This window comes from Rhineura floridana, chromosome 11, assembly GCF_030035675.1.
Source record: "Rhineura floridana isolate rRhiFlo1 chromosome 11, rRhiFlo1.hap2, whole genome shotgun sequence".
Classification (NCBI taxonomy): Eukaryota; Metazoa; Chordata; class Lepidosauria; order Squamata; family Rhineuridae; genus Rhineura; species Rhineura floridana.
Window position 1 is genome coordinate 57,275,761 of NC_084490.1, and position 12,983 is coordinate 57,288,743.

Below are 12,983 nucleotides of genomic sequence, written 5' to 3' on the forward strand. Positions count from 1 at the left end.
CTTAAGGAGTACGTCTCCTTTGCTTCCTGCGACAGCTTGAAAGAGGTAGAGGGGGGGCTTGGTGATAAGCGGTTTAGTAAGGGGTAAAGTAACATGGGACATAAACAGTGGGTAAGGTAACATGACTTTTGAGAGGGTAGCATTTGTTGCATTTGATTTTCCTTTGATCACTGACTTGTTCTTTCCTACTGGGCTCAACGGGTCACCAAATGCCTACTGGCTCTTGGTGGCTGTGTGAAACTTGGTCTAGCTGGCATGAGATATTGTTTTATGTGATTATAATGATAGTTTTTTTATTGCTGGATGTTGTTACTTGCAATGTATTCCTAATGTTATTCAGTTAATGTCTATATGCATGAAGAGGTCTCTGAGTTTAGTTTTTAAGGGACCAAAACCAACATGGATGGAAATAGAGTTAAGACCCTTGTGGGAACCAAACCAGGGTGTGCAGCTTGCTGAGTGAATATGGTTTCACTCAGCGCTGAGAGGAGGGACTGTTGGGATAAAAATTAAATTGATCATGATATAAAATAATGTCGGTTTATTTCCTAATGACCTGACCCTTTTGCATTCCAGTGGCTCAGTGAATAAAGGCCGGTTTAAGCTGGAAACCTCCCCTCCTTTAATCTTGTATCACATTCATGCTTATTACCTCGCTCATAGTTACAAAGCATAACATGCATAAAAGTGTTAAAGTTTTCCTTTGCCCCACAAAGGAAAACTTGTGAATCTTTGAAATGCAAGACCAGCAATATTAAATCTGTCGCCACTTGAGGGGCGCCCGGTTGCAGCTGGGGCCCCTTCTATGTATCTCCCTTTGTTCCTAGTTGCAGAGTGCTTATCTCAAGGACATGTGAAATATGCAGACCCAGAGTCTGAAAGATATTTTAATGTTTCTACTTATGTTCTTCCTCTGCACCCTTCACCTCCTTTACATATCTTTAGGCTGTATACAATCAAAGTGTTTATAATTTATGACGCTGCTCCCCAATATTGTAACCTCGGGGAAAGGCTATATATTCTCTGACCTGTCAATAAATCAGGGTTCCCACGCTGACCTGCCTTTGGCTTGTAGGTATTGGGTTCCCCTTTGCAAAGGAATTGTGTTGCGCTTACTTGATCTCTGATAGTGGGTTAATTTGCACTCATCTCCGCACCCCCTCCCGGGTGAATGTGAGTTGAGGAGACAGAGACGACTCGCGTGTTAAGTTTGGACCTAACACTTTTTTGAGGAACGAGTGGGTAATTACTTTACATTTTGATTGTAATAGAATGAGGAGCAATTTTATTACTTTTGAGATGTAATTGTAATGTTTCCAGCATTACTTTGGGGTGTCATGGGGGGGGAGCAGGGAAAGTCCTCTGCTCATCTGATTCATGGATGAAAATCATGTGCCTCAAACTGGGTTTCTGTGCAGCATTGCTCTTCTCTCATACTCTGTGGGTATTTAGGAGGCGATGAGGGAGAATGTGGAGAGCGAGATGGGGGTAGACTGGAGAGAGAAAAAATGTTTAAAAAATGGACAGTAGTGAAGAAGAATGTACTGTTGATAATTTTTTTCAAAAAAAACCCCTCCCTTGTGCTCTGTCACTGCCACTAATTAATCATTTTCTGAATTTGGGACTTTTTTCCTTCCTGCTATTCTCTTAACGTTACCCACTGCTTAGTTGCCAAAGGTGTTTTCTCCTCTCCCCCTTCTCTTCATATAGTTGAATCAGAGCAGAGACCAAACATCTGGGGACTCCCCATGGCAGCTACATTCTGTCATCGTTGCTTTCCAGTGCTTTAATGGGAAAAGGTTGCATCTTTAAAAGGGCATCTAGTGCCACGCTGGTCACTTAAACTGATTTCCACATTCTGCATTCTAGTTCCAAGGCTGTTTCCAGATGGGAGCTTAATTAACAAATGAGTCATTCACAACAGGTTGTTTTTTAAAAAACTTATTGGATTTTCCCTGGAAAGGGTAAAACCAGATTAAAAAGTTTGAAGAAAACCCATTTCTTGGAATTAAGGTTTAACACATATTGACTAATGTGTGGTGCCAGCATGGTATAATGGTTAAGGTGTTTGATTATGTCCTGGGAGAACAGGGTTCAAATCCTCATTCAACCATGAAGCTCACTGGGTGACCTTGGGCTCATCATTGATTCTCAGCCTAACCTACCTCACAGGTTTGTTGTGAGGATCAAATAGGGAGGGAAGAGTCGCATAACGCCACCCTAAGCTCCTTAGAAGAAAGGTGGAATATAAATGTAAATAAGTAAAATAAAATAAATTCTGACACTAGTTTTGTAATATACATTGTAACGTATTTGATGTGTTGGGTCCGGTGAAAGTTAAACTGTCACATGGGGCTTTAACTGACAACTATGACCCAGTTAGAATTCTCAGTATGCAAAAGGATAGAATGGCTAGAATTTTCAGTTAGACAGTGTGATTGGCTGGGACTGGAGGGGCCAGAAAAGGTGTATATATGCTGAGTGCTGGTCAACAGAGGGAAGCTGAGTGGTTAGTTGGTTGCAGCTGGAATTGCTGGTGCTTGGTATTTATGGAGTCAGCCAGAAGAAGAAGATAACAGCAGAGGATGAGGATCAGGCAAGAAGGAAGACCTGAGCGACAGGTAGAGTGGCTTGGTGGCCGAAGGTTTGCTGGTGAATAGCTGAATCACTTGGCTTAAGCTGATGTGAGAAGCAGCTTGGAATGTTGGTCTGTGATGACTGGTAGGAGTTCCAGGGGGAAGATTGCCAGGGCCGGACAGCAACGCAAGCCTGCGCTTCAGTAGTCAGTAAAGGGCTGGAAAAAGAGGTTTCTAGTCAAGTCCTCAGTTACAGTGTTGGTGAGGCTTAACTGGGGTGGAGAAGATAAAAGGGGAATTTGGCTAAAGAGTTTTAACAAGGCAATTAATTGCTTCCTTAAAGCTGTCTTGGTATAACACTGGTAGTTGAATATAAGCTGCTGGGTATTTAAGTGGCAGTCACAAGTCCACAAAGCGTATGCTCATTTACTGATACAGTACTATTTTAAATTGACCAGATAAGCTTGGGCACTTAATCATATATAAAAGTAAAGTCTTTTTTTGTTAAATATAATATCTGATTGACTTGGTACCATGTGTGTACCCCACAGTTACCCGGTTATTGGTAAGTTAAGGGTTCAGAGGAAATAACTGAGACTGGTGCAATGGCACAGGTGTAGGAGAACCGCTGGAGTGGAAGTTAGGATTGTTATTATAGAGTAGGTAAGTAAACACCCTCGTTTCCACCAAAAAGGAAAAAAAAAGGGCTGGCATTTTGGTACCAATTAAGAATGTGCTAGAATTCCACCCAGTGTGGATTTAGTACTGAATTTTCCATTAATTCATTTATTCTCTATTGTTGCAGATCAGATTTTTATATAGCAAACTTCCGTGAATTTTTGAAACCGGTGTTTTTTTTTTTAAAAAACCCTCTAAAACATTGATATTATAAACGATAATTTTATCAATATTTCCTTTCAAAACACTGGTATTTCCTTTCAAAATTATTGAGACAAATGTCAATATTTTTGTGAAGCAAAAAACCAGATTGATAAAAGTAGTGGCTAGAGGACAAATAATTAACTCTAATTGATATCGGCCTGTTAAGTCGACGGAATGCTCTTGAACCAGCACTGGCCAACAGATCCCTTCCCTAATGCCAATGGTGTCATGTGGACACTGCAGAAAAGCTTGCCTACAGGAGGAGCACCCATCCCACAATAAACACCCATCTTGAAGCATCTCAAGCTCGAAACACTCTTATTTTCATTCCAGACGCATGAATGGGTTCAATCTTTTGTGGACTTGGAAAACAGTCTTTTCCTTAGTTGCAGGGGAGGGTGTGTATGACACACAGCTATCAGGATAGAGATTAGAGTAGCCAAGAATCTGAATTGTCTCCATAGCATCTATCAGTGGCTTCTGATGAAATTTAAATATTTTTATTGGTCTGTGATTGTAATAAATCTGTCTGTCTAGGTGGAATCTGGAGTTTAATCCATATCCTGGCTTTACTGAAATAATGGAAATGGGTGCTATCTTGAACCACTACCAGTATTATTCCTGCTGATGTGATTAAGCTAAAATGGAGCAAATAGCAGTAGTATTGCTAACAAAAATCAGAACATTTTATAAGGTAATAGGAAGTGATACAACATTCCAATAAAGTTTAAAGGAACCGCAGCTGCTATTTGCAGAAGGAATTAAAATAAGTCTGTGGGTGCCTAGACTGTCACTATCTTGTGGGAGGGATTCAAGTGCAGTCTGGAATTCATGCAGTTACTGTGGATTAATGGGCTCTGCTGCCACCCTAGGGCAACAAATCCACTTAACAAAAAGAACCTGGACTTTCAGTTTGGAAAGTGACAGGGAAATGCACTGAAAAGTGTGGGATGAGCGGACACCCTGCAAGCAAATCAGGATCACTGCAGAATGAATAATTGTCATATAACCATGCCACAAACAAATCAGAATGAATGCTACATCAAGACTGGGCATATTCTAACCACTGCATACATTTTGTGCAAGCAAATCAGGGTGAATGCTGAATAAACATGTTGTCGGGAGGAACCCTGACAGATATACAGGAGGAGGTGGGAGAATCACTTGAGCAGCAGTTGCAATGCACTGAAGAAGGTCCCCCAGAATCCCAGTTGCAGAACAACCACTTGAGGACAGTTGAGGATAATCAACTGATAGGCTGGGACTGTGGACTTCTGCAGTCAACTACTGAGAGTGAAAATACTTTATCAAACAGTGTAACAAGCTGGAAGAAAATCCCTAGTCCCACCAGCTCAACCTCTTCGAAACAATCTCCACATCACTTTCTCTTGCTTTCCTTTGCTTAATCCTGAGCTAGATCCCTCTTTCGCCGCCTTCAAGCCTTGTGTGCTTGTTATTTTGCTTTTGGGACAAATTAGGAACTTCTGCAGGGAAGAAGTACTACTGTAAACCGCACAGAGAGCTTCAGCTATGGGGCGGTATACAAGTATAATAAAATAAATAAATAAATACACGGCAGTATCTCTGAAGAGGAGGATTTCTTCTATTTTTGAATCTGACTAAAAGGATTCAGGAGAATCCAGGACATTAAAAGGAGACCAGGAGGGGGAGGCATTTGTGTCACCCTCTTTGGACTCTTGATGGATGGCTTGAGTCTCATAGGTAGGCCATGTCTCCAGATGCTTATGGGGAAACTTGGTTCTACTGAAGACTCTTGTGGAAGTCTTTATGGAAGTTACGGTTAGCTTGGCTGTGGTGCTGCCTATTCGTTTTTCAGTGAGGAAACCTGCCTTATCCTTTCTATGTGTTTTTCCTTCCCTCAGACAAGTACGACTTCTGTTTCAACTTTCCTGCTTCCCTCTATTTTTCTCATTTCTTTGTAACATTTATACTCTGGACTTTTAGTACAAAAATATTTTCAGGATAGAATTACAATCACCAAGAACAATTTAAAAATTAAGTCAATGCCCATAATTCACACACTCACCCAGAGAGAGAAGGAGAGAGAACACACACACACACACACACACACACCACATAGGAATGGCCCTCCCTCAATGATTTTAAGCCAATCCTCACGCCCCCACTGCTTTTAAGCCAGTGGTTTTCAACCACGGATTGACTGAGGAACTGCTTTAATATGTCATGATAACCTGCGGAACGAACCAGAGCTTGGAAAAGTTACTTTTTTTAAACTACAACTCCCATCAGTCCCAGCCAGCATGGCCACTGGATTGGGCTGATGGGAGCTGTAGTTAAAAAAAATAAAAAATTTCCAAGATCTGGAAAGAACCCCAATCACTGCCCCCTTGTTCTTGGGGAAGAGGCACTTCTATAATCAGTCCCTGCCACCAGCCTCATGGTCTCCCTGGCTTTGAAGCCGGAAGCGTCACAGAGAAACAAGGGACTCCCTACAAGGAGGGAAGTAGCTCTTCTCAGGCCCACCAGCCAGATTCAATCTTGTTATTCCCATTTACCTGGCTTTACCAAGTCTATAGCATGTATCTAACCTGGTTAAACATATGGGTGAGATAATCTTGTGGTTAAATGCTTGACTTCAGACTACCGATGTAAAGAATGATGATGATGATGATGGTTAGAGAAGTCAATAGGAAAATGGAAGGTTATATTAAATACAACAAATAAGCAATATTGCCTAACTAGGCCTTACACTTATTATATGTCCTAACATTTGATTAATACAAAAGCAACTGAGTTTTGTAGGAAACGACTCAGAGCTTGGAAAAGTTACTTTTTGAACTACAACTCCCATCAGCCCCAGCCAGTATGGCCACTGGATTGGGCTGATGGGAGCTGTAGTTCAAAAAAGTAACTTTTCCAAGGTCTGGACGTGCATACAAAAGCAGAATGTCCTCCATGCTAATGGCATGGGTTCTATTCTGGAAGGGGGCAAGCAGAGTTTCCCCAGGCCAACAAGAACAAAAGTAAAAGCATGTTCAAATGATCCTTTTTAAATATTGTATTCCAAGGAGATGTCAGATGGGGAAGGGAAGTAAAAAGAAGCAAGTGACCAATCAGGTAGGGTCCTGGGCTTTTCTTGGGTTTCACATTAATCTATATGGGGTAACCATATTTAACATATAGTTTCAACCATGGAAGTGACTTTAAGAGGTACCATTTCCTCCTAGATCCGATCCGATAGGGTGGAATAAAGGAGAATCAGATCAGAAGCAAAGAGATACTATTTCCTCCTAGATCCGATCAGATAGGGTGGAATAAAGGAGAAAACCTCCTCTTGCATATTTCATCAAAAGCTCTTGATCTACATGTCTTCTTCACAGTGCTGGATGGAAGGAATGAGTCCATGGCAGTCATTTGGCTTTTAAGAGAGAGATGGCTTTACTCTGCTGTACCTCCTCAGTTAAAAAAAGAAGTAAAAACTGGTAATAAATAATTTGTTGCATCCCATGAATGTGCTCACTCTTGGAATGTTGGTGAGCGGCTGACAAATAGGGATGGGTGATTCTGTCCATTTTGATTTCTCTTAGTTTCTCAATGTTCCCATCTTAAGTTCAGTTCTCTACATTGCTACATCAGTCTGTGATTTAATTTTTAAGTCCTCATGAAAATTCATCAGCATTGTAGTGAAAATTTCTCCTAATATACACATTTTGCATACAATATCGCCTAACACAGAAATTTCCCCCTAATATAATGCATTTTTGTATGTCTTCATGACAGTATGAATTTTTGCACCACTTTACCCTAGCATATGCATCCGTGTACATATTACTTGGCTGGAAAACTGCATTGCAAAATTCAGAGACGTGCAAACTCCAAAGGATTGCTGTGTTCTGGCTTGCACATTGGTTTGGAAAGTATGAATTAAGTAGATGTCCATTTAAATGAGAATTGAATCAAATTCATGAAGCTTGCTGTCAGCCTAACCTACCTCACAGGGTTGTTGTGAGGATAGAGTAGAGAGGGAAGAGAATCATGTATACCAACTCATGCTCTTGGGAGGAAACATTGGATATAAATGTAATCATAAAAGAAAACAAAATTTCTCCCCCATGCCTACTGGTAAAAGAGGGGAAAGTGAAATGCCAAAGTGGGAGGTTATAAAATTTCATGAGGAATGCTCAAAGGGTTCCACAGAAACTTAACTGAAAAACTTCATTTTAGGGCTTTTTGGTGTCTGTCTTTTTTTAAGATGGTTAGGAATTCACAGTTCTTCAACATTACAAAATATATAGATGTGGTTGGCACTTTGGTTGCTGTAATGGTGCCCTCTTCTGGTGGACACTGTCACTGACTCAGTATACACACTGCAGAGCAAAGTTTGCAACCTTAGCGGGTTCATCTACACAGTGGTTTAGTGTGCGTTTTGTGCTACTCACATCACCTTTTAATTCACATGGTTCATATGACGCTACTGGCAAACAGAAGCTATCACGCAGTTTCCCTCCTGTAAATCTACTAATCCAATCCTCTGATAACACGAAAAGGGAAGGAAAAAATCACCTTCACTCCGTATCTCTAGTGCTTACAGATGCTTTGCTCCTATGCTTTTAGGTGGGTGTGTCAATTGTTCCCCTCTCCATGCCCACTCCCTCCTCCTCCCTTCTTTCATTTCATTTCCTGCGGGCAGACAAACAACTTCCAACTGGTCTCCCCCATTCTGTAAGCCTTTTTTATGTTGCTGCAAATTGTGCCTTTTTTCCCCTTTCCCCTCTAACTTCTGTGCAAAAGCATAACTGCTCAAAGAAATTTGTATTTCAGCTATATTGTACCAGTGAAAATACAAATAATTACACTTCCGGGTTTTTTTTTAAATGAAACTAACTGGTAGAACAAACTGCGCATGCTCGGTTGCCAGGTAACTAGAGGGAGTGGAAATGTTAAATTAGAAGGCGTGCTAGTTAGGAAACTCCCCTCAGTGTGAACAGAAAACACTGTGTTTGCAGCTGGCATTGAGCCCTTACTGTGGACAGTGCAAATAGAAAACGGAGGTAAAAACAGTGTCTTTAGTACAAAATAAAGCTCCCATGTGGATAAGCCCAGAGAGCCACACAGGGTGGAAGAGGAGATCATTAATTTAATAATGTAATACATATCTCTCCTCTGGCCTTACTACAGCTTCCTTCTGCCAGTTCAGGGTCTTTCCAATTGTCCTTTTTATTATGCATTCAACTTATGCTCATGATGGTATTGATGTGATCATATGCAATCCTACTTTCAATAGCGTTTGCCCCTGCAAAGGTTTCTGGGTGGACGTATGGCTTCACTTCCAATCAGTGCATGTTCCTTAACTTCTTGTTGAACTCTTGTCATATTTTATACTAGAAATGTTCTGTGGGGTTTTCTCCCACTTTTGTTGCGCTACAGTGCAAGTGCCTCTGGATAGCAATAATGCAGTAACATTGGGGAAGCATCACGGAGGCCCCATCTGCACTACAGATTTAAAGCAGTATTATGCCACTTTAAACAGTCACGGCTTCCCCCAAAGAATCCTGGGAACAATAGTTTGTTAAGGGTGCTGAGAGTTGTTAGAAGATCCCCCTTCCCTTCTCAAAGCTTTAATTTCCAAAGTTCCCTGGCAAGAGCGGGTGATTGTTAAGAGCTTGGAAAAGTTACTTTTTTGAACTACAACTCCCATCAGCCCCAGCCAGCATATGGGATGGGAGTTGTAGTTCAAAAAAGTAACTTTTCCAAGCTCTGGACCACTTTAGGAACTGTAGCTCTGTGAGGGGAATAGGAGTCTCCTTAACTACTTTCAGCACCCTTAACAAACTACCATTCCCAGGATTCTTTGGGAGAAGCCACGACTGTTTAAAGTGGCATAACACTGCTTTAAATCTGTAGTGCAGATGGGACCTGAACAACTAACGAAGCAGAATAATGTGTGAATAGTCCAGTAAATCCAGAACTAATGAACTATTGCATCAATGACATTGCAACATATACCTGCAAAATTCATCTACTCTTGAGTAACTAAGCCCAAACTGATTTTACGCCTCTCGCATGGTTTTTTTTTTTTAAATATAGCAATAAAAATCTCTAAGTGGCTCACATATAAATAAAAATAAAACAATATTCAATTATATTTCCTAAAAACAAGGTAAATACACAATGTAACTGTATTTCACAAATAAAACGCAGCAAGGTACACAGGACAAAAAGAAATAATTAAGAGTCAAGGTCCAGAAAAGCTTGGATAAATATGTAAGTTTTTAAGAGGCATTTAAAGGTCATTACTGTCTCCACTCACATATGATATGCCATTCCAAAGGATTGATACAATCAATGAGAAGGCTGGCTTCTATGTTGTCACCAAAAGACAATCTGCTAGTTGTGGAATGACCAGCAGGGTCTCCTCAGAAGATCTTGGAGATCAGCTTGGTCAGTATCAGGGGAGGCAGTCTGCTAGGTGCCCTGGTGCCAAGTTGATTAGGGATTGAATTGTCACCAAAACTTTGAACTTGGCATGGTAGCTAACAGGCATCTTTCGACACTGGTGCAATATGTGTGAAGCTGGATATCCTAGCAAAGCACCTAGCAGCTGCATTTTGCACTAATTGCAGCTTCTGAACCAGGTTCAAGGGTAGTCCCACATGCAGCATATCATAGGAATCTAATTGTGAGGACATGATGTTGCAGAAGAGAATGAAAGAACATAAGGATAAATCATGGCTACCTATGGGAAGCTGACAGCCTCAAATCTTGTTCAAATTCAACTTCAGGGGGGAAAAGCTTTCATTCTTTTCCTTAAAAGGAAATTACGTAAAATTTCATGCATGTGTGTGCACACAGAGAGAATTGATGTGCAACAAAACACTGGAATATGCAGTGCTTCTGCTCAGTGTTCCAGCCAATCAGTCATGCTCTTTTCCACAGTATTCTATACCATTTCCCCACCCACCTGGTGGTCTGTCTCCCCTTAGACAACATTCGGTGGTTACTGAGCATGCTCAGTCCTCATTGTGCTATTTTGTTTAACCCTGTAATGTTTTGAGAGGTTTTACTCTAAATATGTTTGTGGACTTTTTGCAAACCTTGATGTTTCCCCGAGCCTTCTAATACCTTTGCCAAATAAGTAATAGCTCTCAAAGATGCAAGACGCATCTTCTTTAGAAGAGACCTAATTGCTGCTGGTGCTGTTTGGAAATGTTCTTTAGTGGTTTCTTATGTGTTTTTGTTTTACTGTACAGTTTTATTGTACTTTTTATGTATTTGCGTGCTGCAAACCGACCTGTGGCTTGTGCAAAGGGCAGTACATACTTTATCTAAATCAGTGGTCCCCAAACATTTGTTCCCAAAGACCACCTGAAAATTGTTGAGGGTCTTTGCGGACCACTTAATGATTTTCCTGCCTGTTGTAGCAATTTGTAGCAATTGTACCACGCTGTGCTAGGTGCTGTACGATTCTTAACTGTATTTTTACAGGCATGCCATGGACCACCCGAACGAAGCTCAGTGGCCCGCAGCCCACAGTTTGGAAAGCCCTGATCTAAAGAAACAAATAATAAATAAACATAAGGCAAAACACTGGAAATAGAGGGAATAATCAAGTACAATAAAATGAAACCTGAGAAACCAACAGGCAGAACTTCCAGCAGGAAGCTTTACTGACCTATACAGTTTTGCATTCTTCTCCCTTAACTACTTACTATGTTCTGCAATTCATCTGACAATCTATTTTCCCTTCATGCATTCCAGAGAGAAACATTTGCACAGCGGGAAAGGTGCAGGGGAGAGTCAGAGAGTAACCCATGACAGTAGGCAAAGCTGCCAAGAGTAGCCAGGAAAAAAGTGCTAAACTGCTGTGATCAGCTATTTCACGCTTCCGAGAGCTTACCTCCCACATCCAAGTCCACTTTGTAGTTGATGAAATGAGTATGGATCGTCCCAAGGGTATGATCCCCAACTCTGTTGCCATAGTCCAGCCCATCCCCATAGAGAAAAGAGGAGGTTATGTACCCAGTGGCTCGGACTTTGCTTTCAATGGCACCGTTTGGATGAAAAATAAAGTCCCAGACATAGTCATAGTTGCCCAGAGTAGCCACAGAGCGCAAGACCAGGGCAGAGTCAGACAAACCCCCATAATAGAGGGATTGAAGGTTGGAGTAATGACGCCGGAAGGGGACCCCTACATTCTGCTCAAAAACACAGATGGAGTTCTTCTGCACCTCTGGAGTCAAGGTTTCAATTAAATAAACAGCATTGAGATAGGTGGCAGAGTATGGGCAATCAATTCCACGAACTAGCGAATAAGTGAACCTCCCAATTCCAAAACTGCTATCCATATAACGGGTTGACATCCCAGTAGGGCAGTTAGAACCATAGACAGACATGGCGTCCTGCACACTGAGTTCATAGACAATCCTTTGGCCTTTAAATCTGATGTCGTAGATAGAGGGGCCTCTGTTCACATCCATCCTGAAGGCAAAACTCCAAGATGGTGAAATAACCTGGTTGTTCCTTACACTGTAGCGTGGCCCACAAGGCTCATAGTGCAAAGGACCAGCTCCCAAAGGGGGAACCCTTTGATCAATTGAGGCAAAGCCCCCATCAGATGAGACTTTCTTGATCTTTGCCACCTTCACATGCTTCTCTTTGAATTTTCTTTCCAGCTCTGGCAAACTGTCAAAATACTGGCCATTGTAGAATATCTTTGGCACACTCCAATGAGATATGTTCAGACTGCTGTGGTCTACCATCAGCTCCAATCCCACTGGATGCAGGAAGAAGCCCTTTATATCCTGGAACAATGAAAACCAAGTGGCACGATCTCCAGAGTGGAACCCTCGAGGGGCTACAGTGAGGGCTGCAAAGTTGCTTCCATTATGCCCAAATACCTGATTGAAGAAAGTGGATGCCTCAAGAAGTTTCCCTCCCAATAGGAATTTTGCAATTTGTTCATATTCATTTCCCATCACAGTTCTACCATGGTAGGACAACTTCTTCCCATACTTTTCGACCGTCACATCTTGATGATATGTTGGCATTGGGAGCGGGCCCACCACGTACTCTGTGATATTTGGTTCTGGCTGATTTCCAAAGTACATCACGGCCAGTGCTTGTCGAAGAGGCTGTGGCCCGCTACCATCAAGGAATTTAAGCACCTCTTCTTTGTGGGGCAGCTCCACATCCAAGTAGTAAATGCAGTTATCGGAAGAGTTGGCGTGATAAGCATCTACCAAGGGCAGCCCCAGGTGGGACTGTAGATATTTCACCACCTGGACCATCTCTTCTGCTGACAGATCAGCAAATACCAGACTCTGGTCGTTGTGCCTTCCATCCAGGGAAGCCTGAGACCCGGCACCACAGTAAGGAAGGGCCTCCCTCCTGGTCAGCAGCACGCACACTAAGGCAAAAATAGTAACCAGAGCAAGCACCAGGAGAACTAGGAGGGCTTTCGCATTCATTGCAGCAAGGGAGTGCCTTGGAGCCCCAACAGCTCTTCTCACAAAGTCAGTCCAAGTGGCCGATAACTTGGCTGCT

General features: G+C 41.9%; 1 protein-coding gene across 1 annotated transcript in view; it reads right to left on the minus strand.

Annotated features, from left to right (window-relative positions):
• LOC133367225 (membrane primary amine oxidase-like) overlaps positions 1–12,983 on the minus strand; it is a 31,533-nt gene extending 18,550 nt beyond the window's left edge. The window contains exon 1 of the mRNA XM_061591187.1: positions 11,338–12,983. Coding sequence (XP_061447171.1) covers positions 11,338–12,907 — 1,570 coding nt within the window. The 5' untranslated portion in view covers positions 12,908–12,983. The remainder of the gene's footprint in view (positions 1–11,337) is intronic.